General features: G+C 37.7%; 2 protein-coding genes across 2 annotated transcripts in view; one reads left to right on the forward strand and one right to left on the reverse strand.

The window, feature by feature from the left end:
- Positions 1 to 12,539, reverse strand: part of trpm5 (transient receptor potential cation channel, subfamily M, member 5) — a 44,968-nt gene extending 32,429 nt beyond the window's left edge. The window contains 3 exon segments of the mRNA XM_022206108.2: positions 2,848 to 2,915; positions 6,889 to 8,940; positions 12,419 to 12,539. Coding sequence (XP_022061800.2) covers positions 2,848 to 2,915; positions 6,889 to 6,915 — 95 coding nt within the window. The 5' untranslated portion in view covers positions 6,916 to 8,940; positions 12,419 to 12,539.
- A 10-nt stretch (positions 12,540 to 12,549) lies between these two features.
- Positions 12,550 to 13,754, forward strand: cdkn1ca (cyclin-dependent kinase inhibitor 1Ca). Its single transcript, XM_022206112.2, has 2 exons — positions 12,550 to 13,074; positions 13,165 to 13,754. The coding sequence occupies exons 1-2, from the start codon at positions 12,678 to 12,680 to the stop codon at positions 13,257 to 13,259; spliced, it is 492 nt and encodes a 163-aa protein (XP_022061804.1). The 5' UTR covers positions 12,550 to 12,677; the 3' UTR covers positions 13,260 to 13,754.
- The last annotated feature ends 2,620 nt before the right edge of the window (positions 13,755 to 16,374 follow it).

Below are 16,374 nucleotides of genomic sequence, written 5' to 3' on the forward strand. Positions count from 1 at the left end.
TTTCCTCGACAATCAAAAGTTTAATTATTTTTTAATGACTATAACACAAGTCTTCAAGTTGATTACTCATAAAAATTTGGTTATTCAAACTAATCTTGTTACATTTTTTTAAAGGATTTTTAGGAGTCATGTACCTAATTAACACAATTATGGGCAAAAGTTTTTAAGATGATTTTTTTTTTAATTAATCTGCTCCAATTAAACTTTCTAGAATTTTTTTGATTATTATTTGTTTTTAAATATATTTTTCTTGTCTGTTTTTGCTCTTTAGGTATTTTTTAATTTTATATGAACACAAGTTTAGATGTCAAATAAAAGTATCAATTCAAATTAAGTTACCCCAATTAGGTTTTCTTCATTTTTTTAACTAAATTGGCTTATTAATAATTGATTGATGACAAACTCACATCCTTTAATTACTGTTTGTGTTTTAGCTCTTTATATATTCTTAATTATTTAATAATTGGTAACATATCCTAAAGTTAATTACCAATTTCTTTTTTAAAAACTCACATTTAAAATTATTTGTGTGCTACTTGCTTAATAATGGTGATCATAAGTTTATACGCTGACAAAAATGTAAATATTCGGTTGCTCCAGTTACAATATCTTCCATAGTTTTTTTTTTTTCTCCACATTTTCATTCATTTAATAGATTTGAAGAAGAATTAATTCAAAAACAAAATTTTGGAGACCTAATTTTTGCTTTAGAGCTGCAAATGTGTATTCCAAAGCAGAAACACCACAATTTCCATTTTCCTACAAATTATAAATGAACATGAAAAGTCCTCTAGCAGCCAGATGGGACTGTGCAGAAATAGGAGCTTATATCTGCCAAAATTCATTGTTTTCTTCTGCTTGCTTATTTTGTTTGCTTATTATTTAGTGAGAATTTTCAAAGCCCAGTGAAGAAAAAATGAACAAGACTGACTAAAGTCCCCACATGGATGTTTCTAAATCCATTTAGATCCAAACTCCTGACCCCTGAGGCGTGAAATTATTCCATGCAAACTTCCCCAAACACCACACCCATTTCTGTGTACACGACTGGCCACCTGGTTTGCACTTTCAGAGCATTTTTTTTGCCTTCAATTGTAAAAATATTTCCTCATGACAGACATTTAGCTTAGCTGAAAGTTACAAAAACATTATTTTTTATCTTTAGACACACACCAGGGCACACCTCATTCATTTATTATATACTATGGGTCTAATTTTTATCTTCAATTAGGTAAATCCCTGATTTCTGCAGCATCGTGATGAATATTGTGTTTTTGTTGTGTACTTCATTTTCATGATCACAAACACGTTTTTAAGTTAACAGGCATTTTACAACTTTAATTCCTGCAGTTTTTGCACAAACATTTTACAATAATTGACAATCAGTAGCTGAGAGTTTGAAAAACAATTATTTTGTCTTTTGACACACATTAGGGCACAATTCATTCATTTATTCTGTAACTGAAGTCTAACTTTTATCTTCAGTTGGATAATTCCTGATCTTTGCTCCGTCATGATGAATAATGTGTTGAAGCAGATCTGGACACAGAGATGGTCTTTAAGTTGATTACTCAAAAATTAACTATTATTTCCACATTCAAAAGGCATTTCTTGTGCGTTATGCATTTAATTTTGATAATCAAATACAAGTTTTTAAGTTAAACATTTATAACTAATTCCTGCATTTTTTTGAACCTTTTTTGGTAGAAATGTTTCCCCATAATTAACAATTAGAAAGTTCCAAAAACACTATTTTTCTTTCTTTTGACACACATCTGGGCACCCCTCATTTATTTATTCTATATTAGAACTTGGATTAAATCCTCAACAGGGTAAATCTCTAATTTCTGCACTACCATGACGGATACGTTGAAGCTGTTCCTGATGCAGAGATGGTCTCCAACTTGATTACCGTACTCAAAAAATTAATGATTATTTCCACATTTAAAAGACTTTGTTCTTAATTAGCATTATTGCAAACAAGTATTTAAGTTAACATGTTAGAGCTTCAATTCCTACAGTTTGTGCTTTTTGAGCCTTTTTTTTGCCTTGATTTGTACAAATATTTCCTGATAATTGACATTTATCATAACTAAAAGTTCTAAAAACACCATTTTTCATTCTTTTGACACACATTAGGGCACAACTCATTCATTTATTCGTTAAAAGAACTCCGATTTTTATCTTTAATTGGGTAAATCTCTTCTGTATCACAATGGATGTTGAAATGATCTCCAAGTTGATTTCTACACCTAAAATTCATTTTTGTTTGTTAGATGCTTATGTATTTTGATGGTGAAAAGCAAACATTTAAGTTGCTGCAGTTTTTGCCTTGATTTGTATTAATATTTACCTATATTTGACATTTAGCATCGCTGAAAGTTCCAAAAAACATTATTCTATATTTTGACACACACCAAAGCACAAGTCATTCATTTATTCTACACTATAACTTTGATCTTTAATAGGGGAAATCCCTGATCTCTGCAGCATCACAATGAATCTTACATTTAGGTAGATCCAGATTTAGACATGGATTAAACATTTAGCAATAATTTATCATTAAAGTAAGCAGACTTTTGCCTCTTTGGAGGTATCCTAAATGCTTCATGAAGCAGCTGCTTGGTCCGTAACCTTCCACATTATTGTATTGAACATGAATATTTTATTCTGCAGCTAAGAACTGAATCATTTCAGCTTCTCCTGTTCTGACCTCCTAATTACCGGGCTTGTAAATGTCAGTTTTCAGATGATTTCTTTATCATGTGGGGAGCAATGAACCGGCCTGTCGTTCGTTTCCGATCCTGAATGTTTTTCTTTCTGTTCATATCGACTCGTTCTCCACACCTGTGCTCCTCGGACCACTCCAGCACGTCTCCACACCGCAGGCATCTCGTCTGCGGCTGTAATGTCGCCTGTAGGGAAATGAATCGGCAGACATGATGTCAGTCTACCTCTAAACCCATTAGGACTCTCTCACCACCCTTTTTACACACACAGAGGTTCTCAGAAGCACTTGTGGTCGATGCAAAACTGCCCGAATTTTCATTCTCGCTTCATATGCAAAGCCCTTCCTGCCTGATGTTTGAAGCAGAGACGCACAAAAACACTCCCAGACACGACAGCAGGAAGACTGGGCTGCAGACGTAATGCGGAATAAAAATCATGTCCTGCACTTCAGCTAGTTAGATCCTCATCCACACAGCACAGCAGCGAGGCGTTGACTCAGGCCCACGTTCATTCTCCACACAACACGTCTTTAGTGACTAGAAGAAGAGTCCTGCAGCAGATGGTCGGCCCCCACAGAGCACTGATTTTAAAACCAGGGAGTCTGTTTAGGATTACAGTATGAGGAGGATGAGGCAACAGATACCAAACAAATCCACACAACTGTGGCCATTCCTCCAAGACGCTGCATGTACTCATGAGAAACAGAGCCGTTTGAACCCTCTGAAGCTGCTTTTATTGCTCCTGTCACATTTTCCCCCTCACTGTGGAATCATCTTTTACTGAAATATAGAGTTCTGCACCTCTATAGCAAGAAGTAGAAACAACTCAAACCTTCTTTTTTTGGGCATTATGACACAGAGTGCCACAAATTATAAAAGTAATGGTACAGTATATATACTATAGTAGTAATAGTACGGTTGTTGCTAGAGGTACGGACCCGTATCCGTAGCCTGTGGACTACGGATACGGCACTTGCCATTTGCCAATCAGATACGCGAGATCTGGTCACGTGACTCCCGGTAGACGCTAGCTGTACGGACCCGTAGCATTGGTACGACAGGTACGGACCCTAAACCTGACCCTAACACTAACCCTAACCTTAACCTTTGCTTACCTTTCAACAGTTTGCAGTGGTTAGCAGCTTTATGACTCGCGAGACTCGCGTACGGGTCCGTATCTGTCTGGCAAATGGAAAGTGCCGTACCCGTAGCCTGTGGGCTACAGATACGGACCCGTATCCGTAGACACTACCTAATAGTACAGACATCGTCTTCTATCTACTGTGTAAACTCTGAATGCAGTTCAACTAAAAAAGTCCCTGAATTCTTGTCATGAGTTTTTGGTGCGGTTGGTTCATCCATAACTTCTTGGCTGCACTGAGTTGTGCTGATTTTTTAGTTTGACTGTTTGGAGCAAACATTTTATATTTGCTGAATTTTTAAACAACATGTAGGAAAAAAATAACTTTGATTAAATTTTCTGGCAGAACAACTGTCTGTTTTTACAAAGTTGTGGGAACATCCTAACAACAACAAGAAAAAAAAACTTAAAATTTGTGTTTCCTAGAGCATTAGCTCTACAAAAAGTGGAACCAATCTGAAACATCTCTGCAAGTGTTCCCAAGAAGTTAATACTGGAACAAACTGATTCTAAGCACTGCAGATCTTTCACTGCTATTTATTTTCACATTAGTCGCCCATTTACTGCCTGCAGTTCAACCAAAAAGTCCCTGAATTATGGCCATGAGACTTTTGGCGTCGTTGAGTCACTCGTGACTTCCTGGTTGCACAAGGCAGAATTGTTTTTGCTTTTGACTGAATCTGTTCAGAGCAAACACTATTTTTGGCAAATTTTCAAATGACAAAAGTAGAATAAAGGGATTTTGATTAAATGTCTTAATTTTAAGGAGACATTTGATCAAGTTTCCAACAATTGTTTTTACAGTCATGATGCCATTATTTTTTTTAAAAAAAATTAAAAAGTGGGAAAGATGAAAAAGAAAAACCTTAATTTTGAACTTTTTTATGAATTTATTCAATAAAAAAAATCAACCTGTACAATATTTTTGTACATTTTTGTCCACAGGTCTTACAAATTCTGGGAAATATTTGGCAGACTCACTGCTTACTTTTAAAATTATTTTTTTATATTTCTCATCACCAGCACTGCCTGCAGCTCATCCAAAAAGTCTGAATTTGTGTCATGTGACTGTTGGTCATTAATGGCTTTACAGTTGTGCTGCAGAGCCCCAAATTTTCATTTATTCATTTACTCTTTAGTGAATCCCGTTACAGCAAACGGTCTATTTTTACTAAATTCTTTAATGAGGCACATAAAATATAGTGATTTGAAAGGCATGTTAGGATTTCAAGATTAGATTTGGATCATTTCTCCAACAGAGCAGCTGAGTAGTAGTTCAAGGCCTGCAATTAAACTGAAAATCCAGTGATTTTTTTCTGTTTTTACAATTTCTGGCTCTGATAAATGGTCAAAATTGAGCAATTTTGAAAAATATAACATCTTTTAAACCTGAAATTGGGTTTTAGGGTTCAGGTGGTGAAAGAGAAACCGTATTTAAGCAATTTTGAAAAACATAACATCTCTTAAACCTAATAAATGGTCAAATTTGAGAGATTTTTCAAAAATATAACACGAGTTTTAAACCTTAATTTGGGTTCAGAGGTTAAAGAGAAACTGTGTTCAGGCTAAATATTGATAAAATCTTTTCACTTCACTTCATCTGAAGCTGTTAATGGAGTTTTTAAAAGCTCTCAACCTTCTGCACCGTGCTGTTTTTTGGTTTTATTATAATTATTAAAATTACACTGATGACATTTTGACTTTGTGTCTAGTTATTGTTTTACAACCACAACAGCCACATCCTGTTTGTCTCCAAACGCCGCTTTTCATAGAAATGAACGCGTTCACAGAGGAAACTCATTCATTATTGATAAGATTATCCATTTGCCTCGGTAAACACGGACTTTTATCAGCAGCCTTATTTGCATAGACACTTGAGCTGCTTGTGAAAGATGATTAAAACTAAAAAAAATGCAACAGAAGTGCACAGTCCTTTGACAGAAAAAGCAGCAGCCTTTGAATTAAGAGAGACGTCTCGGCTGAAGATTCGGTGGCGGCGGTTTGACCGGGAGTCAATTTGTGTCCGGCCATCTGTTTTAATGTGACCGAGCAGCTTGTTCTGGAAGGTTTTATTTGACTACAGGTCAGGGTCTGGGAGGAGGGGAGACTACTGGGCATGCAAACTGGACGATTTGCATGCAAAGGTAGAGGGAAGGACGTCCAGCTGTGCAGGTGTGTTCCCAGCCAGCGTCAAGCCAGGAATAAGCAACTTTGCTGCCGTTTGAGTGAAACCATCCGACCCAGCAACCCTCCTTTGAACCCATGTAGAGATGTAAATATGTGCTCGAGGAAAGGAAGAGATATAAAGCTTCAAAACGCATATTTATATTTTATATGACTGCAAAAACTCAAACTTCAACAGCAGCTGTGATGATTCAATAAACACCAGTATATGGAGGATTTTTAGTACTAGCAATAATAAAAAACAATATTGTCGAAAGTCAGGAAGCAAACTGGCCACCTGGGTCTCTAATCTTTCAAAAAACAAAATAAAATAATCAGTCTCAGGTTATTAGAAACAGAGAGGGGTAAAATATTGCACAAAATGTGTTTATAAAGCGGTAGAATGATGACTGTTCTAATTTTCCGTTGTTTTTAAAGAACCATTCTTCATTATCTGCTTGTTATTGCAGAGCCTCCAGGTGTAGCCGCTTTGCATTTCACTGCACATACTTGAAAACCTTGAAAAGTGTCTCTATAGTTGTATTACTGTGAAAATACTCCTATAAAACCACATACATTAAATGATTTTACCCGATTATGAGCATTTTGAACCAGTTTTAACAGATATATGCTTTATATAGCTGCCAGAATCACTTTATTCAAACAGAAAGTTTACAGCAATGCACTTTACACCCACTGCTACAGATTTCTGAGTTTTTCTTAACTCGTCTCTTATTGAAGAGCATAACTGCCTGGTTGTCTGAATGTGACCATAAACTTCATGTTTGACCAGTAAGCAGGTTTTTACGTCCAGATTTCGACGTCCCAGCGGCAATAAACAGCAGAAATACTTACCAGAGGTGTGTCTTGTCGCTCCTGCATGGCTGAAAAGTGCCTTCCTCTGCTCCTGCTGAGCCGCACCGGTCCGGTTTTCCTTCCACAAGCCTCAGGTGAGCCATTAGGAAGCGGTGCAAAGGTGGGGCTCGTCCTGCAGCCAATCAGAGAGGCCGCTGTGCACCTTTAGTTTGCATGTTGGTCAGCAGATTAGTCTCATCAGGACCACACCTTTACTGTTAACGTGGACAGTTTCTGCACACACAGCTGAAGAAATACACCAAAAACAACATCGAAGTGTCGATCAGTCGGGTTGGAGCTTCGTAATATTTAGAATAATAAACCCAGAGTGAAGAACAATGAGCCCACAGTGAGGAAAAATGGAGGGAAAATGAGGCCAGAAAGGAAAAATGAGCAAAAAGGGAGGACAGATGAGCCCACAGTGAGGAAACACGAGTAAACAGTGAAGGAAAGAAGAAGTATGGGCCCAGATGGATTCAAAGAGCCCACAGTGAGGAAAAATGAGGTCAGAATGAGGAAAAATTAGCAAATTGTTAGGGCAAATCAGCAAAAAGTGAAGAAATTTGAGGCCAGAGTGAGGGAAAGTGATGCCAGAGTGAGGAAATTGGACTTCAGTGAGTAAAAATGAGCGCACACTGACGTAAAATGAGACCTCAGTGAGGAAAATTAGGTCAGAGTGAGGAAAAAAGGGCAAACAGTGAGGGGAAAATGAACCCAAAGTGAAGAAATTTGAGGTTAGAGTGAATAAAAATTAGGCCAGAGAGATTGTAAATGATGCCACATAAATGATGCCACAGGGAGAAAAATAAAGCCTACAGTGAGGAAAAATTAACACAAAGTGAGCAAACTGGAGGCTAGAGTGAGTAAAAATGAGCCTTGAGTGAGGGGAAATTAGCCAACAGTGAGTAAAAATGAGTGTACAATAAGGTAAAATGACGTCAGTGTGGGAAATTATGTGAGGGTGAGGAAATATGGGCAAACATTGAGGGAAAATGAACCCAAAGTGAGGAAATTTGAAGTCAGAGTGAATAAAAATTAGGCTAAAGTGAGCGTAAATGAGGCCACAGTGAAGAAAAATGAACACAAAGTGAGCAAACTGAAGGCCAGAGTGAATTAAATTTGTCTAGACTGAGGGAAAATTTGCTAAAAGAAGGGGAAAATAAGAATAGAGTGAAGAAAATCAACAAACAGTGAGGATATCTGAGGTCAAAGTGAATAAAACTGAGTTTAGAATGAGGGAAAATTAGCCAACAGTGAGTGAAAATGAGCACAGTAAGGTAAAATAAAACCTCAGCCCAAAGTGAGGAAATTTGAGGTCAGAGTGAATAAAAATCAGCCTAGAGTGATTGAAAATTGACCAACAGTGAGCAAGAATTAGACCAGTGAGGACATTGGAGGCCAGAGTGAGTAAAATTAGTGCAGACTGAGGGAAAAGTTGCTAACAGAGATGGAAAATAAGGACAGAGCGAGGAAAAATGAGCACACAGTGAGGAAAAATGAATCAAGAGCAAGAAAACACCCAGAAACTGCTTTGAGTCAGACGCACACAGCCGTAGAGAAACACCAAAAACAGCATCGATCAGCAGGTCAGAGCTGTGAAATATTTAACACCGCCTGAATGGAGACAAACATGAAATCCACATTTTATACAAAAATACATGATTGAGCAATAAATCTTGCATTAGTTTTGTTCTCCATCAGGACAGTCGAAACCGTAAACTTCCTTTCTTTGTGGTCCAGCACGGAGAACATTTGTCAGGTTGTAACTCAATATGCCTGCCATGTATTCACAGCATTAGTATTAGCAGCGGAGCGTCAGTCCAGTCAGCGGTGGCCTGGAGCTCAGAGAAGGAGGGCTTGAAGGTCACCGAGCTGATCAGCCAAACCGTGGTGGGGAAGCTGAATACTTCTACCTTCATTACTGCTGCTAAAGGCCCAAAACTTCCTTTTTTCTCCACCTCAGGGGCCGGAAAATCAGAGCGGTGCTGGTTTGACTGGCGGCCATGTGACGCCTTCCTCGACAGCTTGATCAAAGACGTGAAGAGAATCAGTCTGTTGGAGTAGAAATGATGATTAAAAGAGCTTAATTGATTTGTTTTTCCATCTTTAACCTGCTGGGAACAATCTCCTCCTTCACTGTGTTAAAGGTAATTAAAATAATCTTATTTTAACTACTGTTTGTAGCCTAAGTTAACCCCCAAACCCACCAGCAGGTGTGGAAGGCTTATCCATTTTAAAAAATAAACAAGAAAAATAGACTATTGATCCAAAGAGAATCATCACATTTATCTGCTATGTGCTGCAACGTTAAAATGGAGACATTCTCATTTAAAAAAATTCCAAAAAATAAAGTGTTTACTCCAAGCAGAATCTGTAAAAAACTAAAAATTCTGCACTTCTCTTTGCAACCGTGAAGCTCTGAATGACTCAGCTGAAACCAACGGTGACACAGCAAAAATTCATGGACTTTTTGCACCAAACAGAGAGAAGACAAGTGGTAAAATATCTGTCGTTTATGGTGTCAACATTTATTTATTTTACAGTACTAGTAAGATCTGCAAGCATTTGGAACAGTGTTGTGCATGGTGATGTAAGTTTTTCATGTTTTAGGAGGAGTTTAAAGGAAAATCTATTTCCGTTTATCTTTTTTATGATTTATGACGCAACTGTCATACCACACAGACATTTCTGAGTTTTTTCCTTCCAGTTGTGGTTGTTCTGTTTCCATAGAGGTGCAGGTTTATACTGGGGTGCAAAATGAGTCCACAGTGAGTAGAAATGAGCAAACTGAGGAAATTTGAGGCCAGAGTGAAGAAAAATGAGCCTATACTCGGGAAAAATCAGCTCAGAGTAAAGAAAAATGAGGTCACAATGAGGAAAAATGAGCAAATATTGAAGAAAAAAAAAATCAGTTTAGTGATGGAAAATGATCCAGCAAAGACAGAAAATGAGCCCAGAATGTGGGAAAGTGAGGTCACAGCGAGGGAAAATGAGAACAGTGAGAAAACAAAGCCTAGAAGAAGGGAAAGTGAGATCAGAGTGAGGAACAAATGTGCAAATATGAGGGAAAATTAGTCCAAAGTGAGGAAATTTTAGGCCAAAATAAGTAAAAAAAATGGACCTAGATTGAGGGAAAATTAGCCAACAGTGAGGAAAAGTCAGCCTTGACTGAACGAAAATGACACCACAGTGGGAAAATAAAACCTATAGTGAAGGGAAATTACATCAAAGTGAGGAAAAATGAGTCCACAGTGACAAAATGTTATCCCACAGTGAAGAAAAATGAGGTCACAGTGGAGAAAGATTTGTTTCGCGAGGAAAAAATAACCCCAGTGGAGGAAAAATAAGGTTAGATGGGGAAAAATGAGCACACAGTGAGAGAAAATGAGTACATAGTGTGGAAAAAATAGCCAACAGTGAGGAAAATGCAGCCACACTGAGGGAAAATGAGTCCAAAGTGAGGAAATTTGAAGCCAGAGTGAATAAAAATAAGCCCGGAGTGAAGGAAAATAAGGCCAGAGTGGGGAAATATGAGCTGACAACGAAGAGAAATGAGCCCAGAGTGATGGAAAAGGAATAAACAGTGAAGAGTAACGAGTCCAGTGAGAGAGAAAAAAAAAAAAAAAAGAGCCAAAAGTGAAGAAAAATGAGCCAACAGTGAGACAATAAAGCCCTATAGTGAAGGAAAATGAAGTCACAGGGAGGAAAAAAAATAAGCACACAGTGAAGAAAAATAAGTCCAGAGTCCTGAAATGTTATCCTACAGTGAAGAAAAGTCAGGAAAAAGTAGGAAACGGTAAGGAAATGAGCACAAAATGAGGAGATTTGAGGCCAGAGTGAGTAAAATTAGCCTACGGATTGAAGGAAAACTGGCTAACAGAGAGGGAAAACAAGGATAGAGTGAAGAAAACTAACCAAGAGCTTAATAAAAGAAAAAAAAACTTCCATAAACAGTTTGGAGTCACTGTCAAACTAAATGCCATCTCTTCATTTGTGCCAGTTTTGGACCTTTAATTTACTTTCAATCTCACTTTGACATGAAAACTTTTGGCTTTTGTTTCTCCTGTAGGCTCCATTCATATTCATCTGGATGCTAAACTGCTCTATGTTTGGACTTCAAACATTTGTGGGTTTTTTGTAGTTTTTGGTCTAAACAGCAGGCTGTCATGCAAATGAAAAGTGTGGTGGACGAACAAAGAGTCTGATTTAAATGTGAAGGAATGAAGCCTTTGTCATGTTAAAGTCTGTTGTTCAGACACGCTGAAAAAGAAAGTTTGGCCTCAACAGCAACACAAATTCAATCAGTATTCTAATGAAACCATGTTCAACCAGTAAACTGTAATTACAGATATTGTTTAATCTAATGTTTGGCCGCATAAACACCAGTTTGTAAAGTTGATGACTCATTTAAATTAGGATTTTCCAACTAGTATCTCCATGTTTTAATGAGAGTTAAGTACTTAATCACCATAATTAAAAGAAGAGCTGTTGGATCAACTTAACCTTCAAATGTACTCACATCTTTTATCCTTGGGGTCAGTTTGACTTCAGCAATTTAAACCCCCAGAAAATGATTAGAATTAACTTTGTTCCCCAGGTTTATGCGTCAGGCTGTTTGTTCAGGGCCCTGAAACCTTCTGAAGATTATAAAACTGCACGCTTTAGTGACCATCCAAAACAGCCCAAACTAAACTGTAAAATACTGACATTAGCTAACTTCATGCTAACACTTTAGCCTCACATTGTAGCTTTGGAGAGCAGTCTAAAACCCAAACCATTTCTGTAACACTAACTCCATCATTTCTGACCAATTTCAAGTCATTTCTAACCATTTGAAAGTCATTTTAAACAGGTTTCAAGTAATTTCTGAGTTGATTTGGATAGTTTCTGTCATTTTGGACAAATTTTGAGTAATTCTGAACCATTTTTTAGTCATTTTGGATCGTTTTGAACAATTCTTGTCATTTTGGGCAAGTTTGAGCTATTCTGGGCAATTTTTAAAATAATTTTGGACCAATTTTGTGTAATTTTAGACCACTTTTAGTCATTTGACAAATTTTGAGTCAAGAAATTTTGGACAGGTTTTGTCATTTGGACAAATTTTCAACCAATTTTTAGTCATGTTGAACATTATTTTGTAATTTTGTTCAAGTTTGAATCATTTTGGGCAAATTTCAAACCATTTTGGACCACTTTGTCTTTTTGAATAAATTTTGAGTAATTTTGGGCAACTTTAAACCATTTTATCACTTTTTAATCGTTTTGGATCATTTTTGAGTTGATTGATCACATCTGAGGATGTTAAACATGTAATGAACAAAGTTTACATTTTATTCAGATAAAAGCGTGGGGCCAAACTGACTCATGTTATTTTATGAGTTTTTTAATGTTATGCTATTTTTAAATGTCATTTCATGTTTTTCTGTTATTTTATGCGTTTTTAATCTTATTTTAGTTTATGTTTTATTTAAATAAAAACTGAAATTCTTCAAAATCAGGCTTGAAAAATTGACTTATCTTGCAGACCTACTTAAGGCGGGAATAGACCTCCTGGGTGACTTTTCTTTTTAAATCTCGGTCTTCTCCATCCCATCATGAAAGCTTCCCTCCTCCAATTCAGACAGCTGCAGCCAATCAGAAGCCTGGATTCATTGTTCAGACTCCAAACAAAACACGGTGCAGCCTTTAAACGCAGCTCTGATGTTCAGATCGGACCAGAAGCAGACACCACCGGCAGCAGCAGATCCTCATCTTTCCCTCCTCCAGTCTGATCCAGAAACCTGAGCAGAATGACCCACTTCAGGCGCACAGACTCGGTGCGCAGGAGCCTCTTCGGCCCGGTGGACCACGAGCAGCTGCGGCGGGACCTGAAGCTCAAACTTCAGCAGATCATGGAGCAGGACACCCGGCGCTGGAACTTTAACTTCCAGGCTGAGACGCCGCTTCCCGGCCGGTTCCAGTGGGAGGAGATCCCCGCTGCGCCATTTTACGCGCAGAGGAACGACGCAGCCTCCAAACCCGAGCATGGAGACGAGCCCAGCGAGGAGCAGAGCGCACGGACGGACCAGGAGAACCGGTCCAGCATCTCCAACACGCACCAGAGTCCTGCCGAAGTGACGCCTGTCCGGAGGAAGAGGACGCACTCCAGAGCCGCAGCCAAACCCAGAAATGACGCACGGATCACCGGTAAGACGCAGCCAAGGTTTCAGGATGGCCCCGATGGAAAGCCAGAACAAGTGATTAAACAACTTCTTCTCTCCTCATTTTTCTCTGCAGATTTCTTCTCTAAAAGAAGGAGGTCGACAGAAACCAAGAGCATCCAGAATCCTTTCAGCTCCACTGAAGCAGCTCCGTGCAGAACAATAAGATGAACACACAGCTGGACGTTTCTGCAGACATGTTCAGGAACTGCACCAAAGACTGTTACTGCACCAGAGGACTTCATGTTTTTAAATCCTATTTCATGTTATTTTATGTTTTTATATTATTTTAAGCTGTTTTTAATTATTTCATGGTATTTCATGCTATTTTATTTATTTCATGTTATTTTATATTGATGCTCAAGCTTAAATTCTGCATTTTTGTTTATTTTATTTATGGACATGTTTATTTAAAGTTATTTTTCTCTGTTGATTGCTCACTTCAAGATGTTATTTTTCAGTTTCACTGGTTTGTTATGATTTTTTTTAAAGACTTGAATTCATTTGTTGTTTTTCATCTTCGTCCACACTGCTGCTGAATTTGCGGCTTCTTATCCATATAGAAAAGAACTATTTTCTTCTCATCTTCATCCAAAATGAACAGAGGATGAAAAATTTTGTACATTCCTAAATACTGTAATTTTAATAAACTGTCAGAAACATTAATTCTACTTCTGATTTTTGTTGTAAAACAAAGAAACTTGCATCATTTAAGTCAAACCTTTACAAAACATCTTCACTTTATTCTCCAATAATTCATCCAGATGAAAATGTCGTGAATCAATAGGTTGGGATGCAAAACTACTGACTTAATACGTGAAATAATCAACTTTTCAGTCTGACAGTTTGAAGCAAATCTGTTGGTTTGTTCCCAAGGGAAAAAAAAAAGAAAAAAAAAAGACTTCAGGAACTTTGGTTTCTGTCATTGATCTTTGTCCACCTTGTTGTTCAGCTTTTCTGCTTCTGTAAAACTCTGCTTCTTACATCTACAGAAAAGCACTATTTTTTCTCAAAAGAACTTAAAATATCAAAAGAAACTTAACATTTCAATTTAAGGAAACTTCTGATTTTATGCAATAAAAAGGTATTTGCAATGTCTTTGTGCAAGAGGTGACAGAGCAGCATCAGAGAGAGGAAAATAGTGGAAAATGTAAAAAAAAAAAAAAAGGATGTTGGCATTCTCCGCTTTTGTTCTGCGTGAAAATATTTTTCAATGTTCAAAATCTGCTATAAAGTGAACGATAAACACATTTTAAACAAGAAAAGCATTTGTTGTATGATTTCTGATGGATGAAATCTTTAAAAACTTGTGGTCTGCTGCGGTGGCTTTGTAGGCAGATCAATGTGATCAGCAGGCAGCTGATAGTGTTCACTTGTGACGCTATCTCAGTGACAAATCTGTAACAAATCCACAGATCCAGACTATAAGCCACATCACTGCCAAAATCTAATCACTTGGTCCTTGAGTCATTTCTGACCTTCCCTGAACATTTCATTTAAATCCATTTGCAACATTACTCAAAAACAGACCAAGACAGATGGAGCAAAAATAAAAAAAATGCAAAAAAGGCTATTTATCAGAACAAACCACTGGAAAAAATGAACATTCATCAGGTTTTTAACTTTGTGACTCTTAAGTTAAAAAGAAATGAAAAATGTACCTACAATTGTAATATTTCATCAAAATAACTTGCCATATTTAAAAACAATCAGCATAAATAAAGCATTTACATTTGGCGGACTCTGGAAAAAATAAAGTAATGTTGCCAACAGACGGAAAAATCAACGTTGATCATTGCAGAATTCTGACACATTCCTTCTTGTGTGGACAAAAAAAAAAATGCAAACAATAATACAGATTATTCTTAACCAAAACGACAAAAGTGGAATAAAAACAGTGAGTCTCATACGGTCATTCTGACTCACTTCTGGAGGAGTTCAGGGTCCAACCACTCATTATCTAGGGGTTAAAGGTGACTTCAGATACTAAAGACTAAAGGTGCAGAAAACTAATAAAAATGATGAATGCTTTATCTAAAAGCTCCCATGTCACACACTGGCATTAACAGTTTTATAGTTGAATACATTTAAAAGTTAGCGCTTCTGCGACATGAGTTCAGACGTATGAGCAGTGTTTGGTTTCAGCCACAGACGAGTAGATTCATAACAAACGTAGGAAAAAAAGCAATCCAAGTTTGGCAATCGACAGGAGAAGATTGCTTGGAGTAATTGCATTTTCTGGCTTTCGTATTATGAGACATTTCATAATCAGTTATAACTGTCAGGCTTAAAATGACATCCATTAATATGGACTGTAATTGGCAAATTAGCCCATTAGGAGAGGCCAAATCCTGCAGAAACGTGCTTGCTCCAGCAGGGTTTAAAAGAATTTCAAGGGGCCATCTGGCTGCAGAGTGGGACAACGGCACCACAAAGCAAAGTGTGCCGTCCATTTCACCTGCAAATCAGCCGTCAGAGCTCCTCGACCCCCCCACCGTTTCCTCTTTTCACTTTGTCCCCTTTTCAGAGTCAAAGCGGCTTTTATCAGCGACATGTGCCCAAACCAAACCCACCCATGTTTATTCTTTGCTCTGGCTCCCGTTTGCTCACCATATTTGCACACAAGCAGGAAAGAAAAGAGCAAATAATCACGCTTTAAATGAGGAAAGGAAACACAGAGCAGCTTCCAAATTAGGAACTGATGATGCTTCGCTTTGTTCCAGTGGAGTTATTTTTAGACAAATCAATAATCAAACTCTCCCATGGGTTCCCACTGCTAGAATTAAATTCCCTTAAAGATGTGGACGACAAACAGCTCAGCGCATCATCAGTGAGGGAAGCTGTCACTAATAACACGACTGTTTCATTTACTGCAAATATGCTGCTAAATTTATTAGATCTTTGTTTACCTTTAGTATACTTTTTGCATTTCTTGTCCTGCTTCTTCCAGGTCTCATCTGTATCCAGCTGCTCTAACATGCAAATTTCCCCTGTGAGGGGTCAAAGTTCATTTTATCTTTTATTAGAAGCATACCCTCATGGCTACACAAACCCTGTGCTTTCAATTTTACACTCAGGCTACGTTTACACGAGGACCATCTTAACAGAAAACGCAAAAGTGGCGTCTTGTCATTTCACGTTTAGATGAGCGGTTTTGAAGGAAATCTGCGTATATACGGTGACTATAGTGTGTGGAATTCAATTGGATATGCATGCCAGGCAGCTGGGTGGTGCTGTGATAAAACTCCGCCATGTCTACGCGCATGCTTACTATCTCCCTTTTCGG

Source organism: Acanthochromis polyacanthus, chromosome 2 (assembly GCF_021347895.1).
Source record: "Acanthochromis polyacanthus isolate Apoly-LR-REF ecotype Palm Island chromosome 2, KAUST_Apoly_ChrSc, whole genome shotgun sequence".
Lineage (NCBI taxonomy): Eukaryota > Metazoa > Chordata > Actinopteri > Pomacentridae > Acanthochromis > Acanthochromis polyacanthus.

Coding starts and splice junctions, on each gene's coding strand:
- cdkn1ca (XM_022206112.2), top strand. CDS start 12,678: ATGACCCACTTCAGGCGCACAGACTCGGTGCGCAGGAGCCTCTTCGGC. Junction 13,075..13,164: donor AAATGACGCACGGATCACCG/GTAAGACGCAGC, acceptor TTTTCTCTGCAG/ATTTCTTCTCTAAAAGAAGG.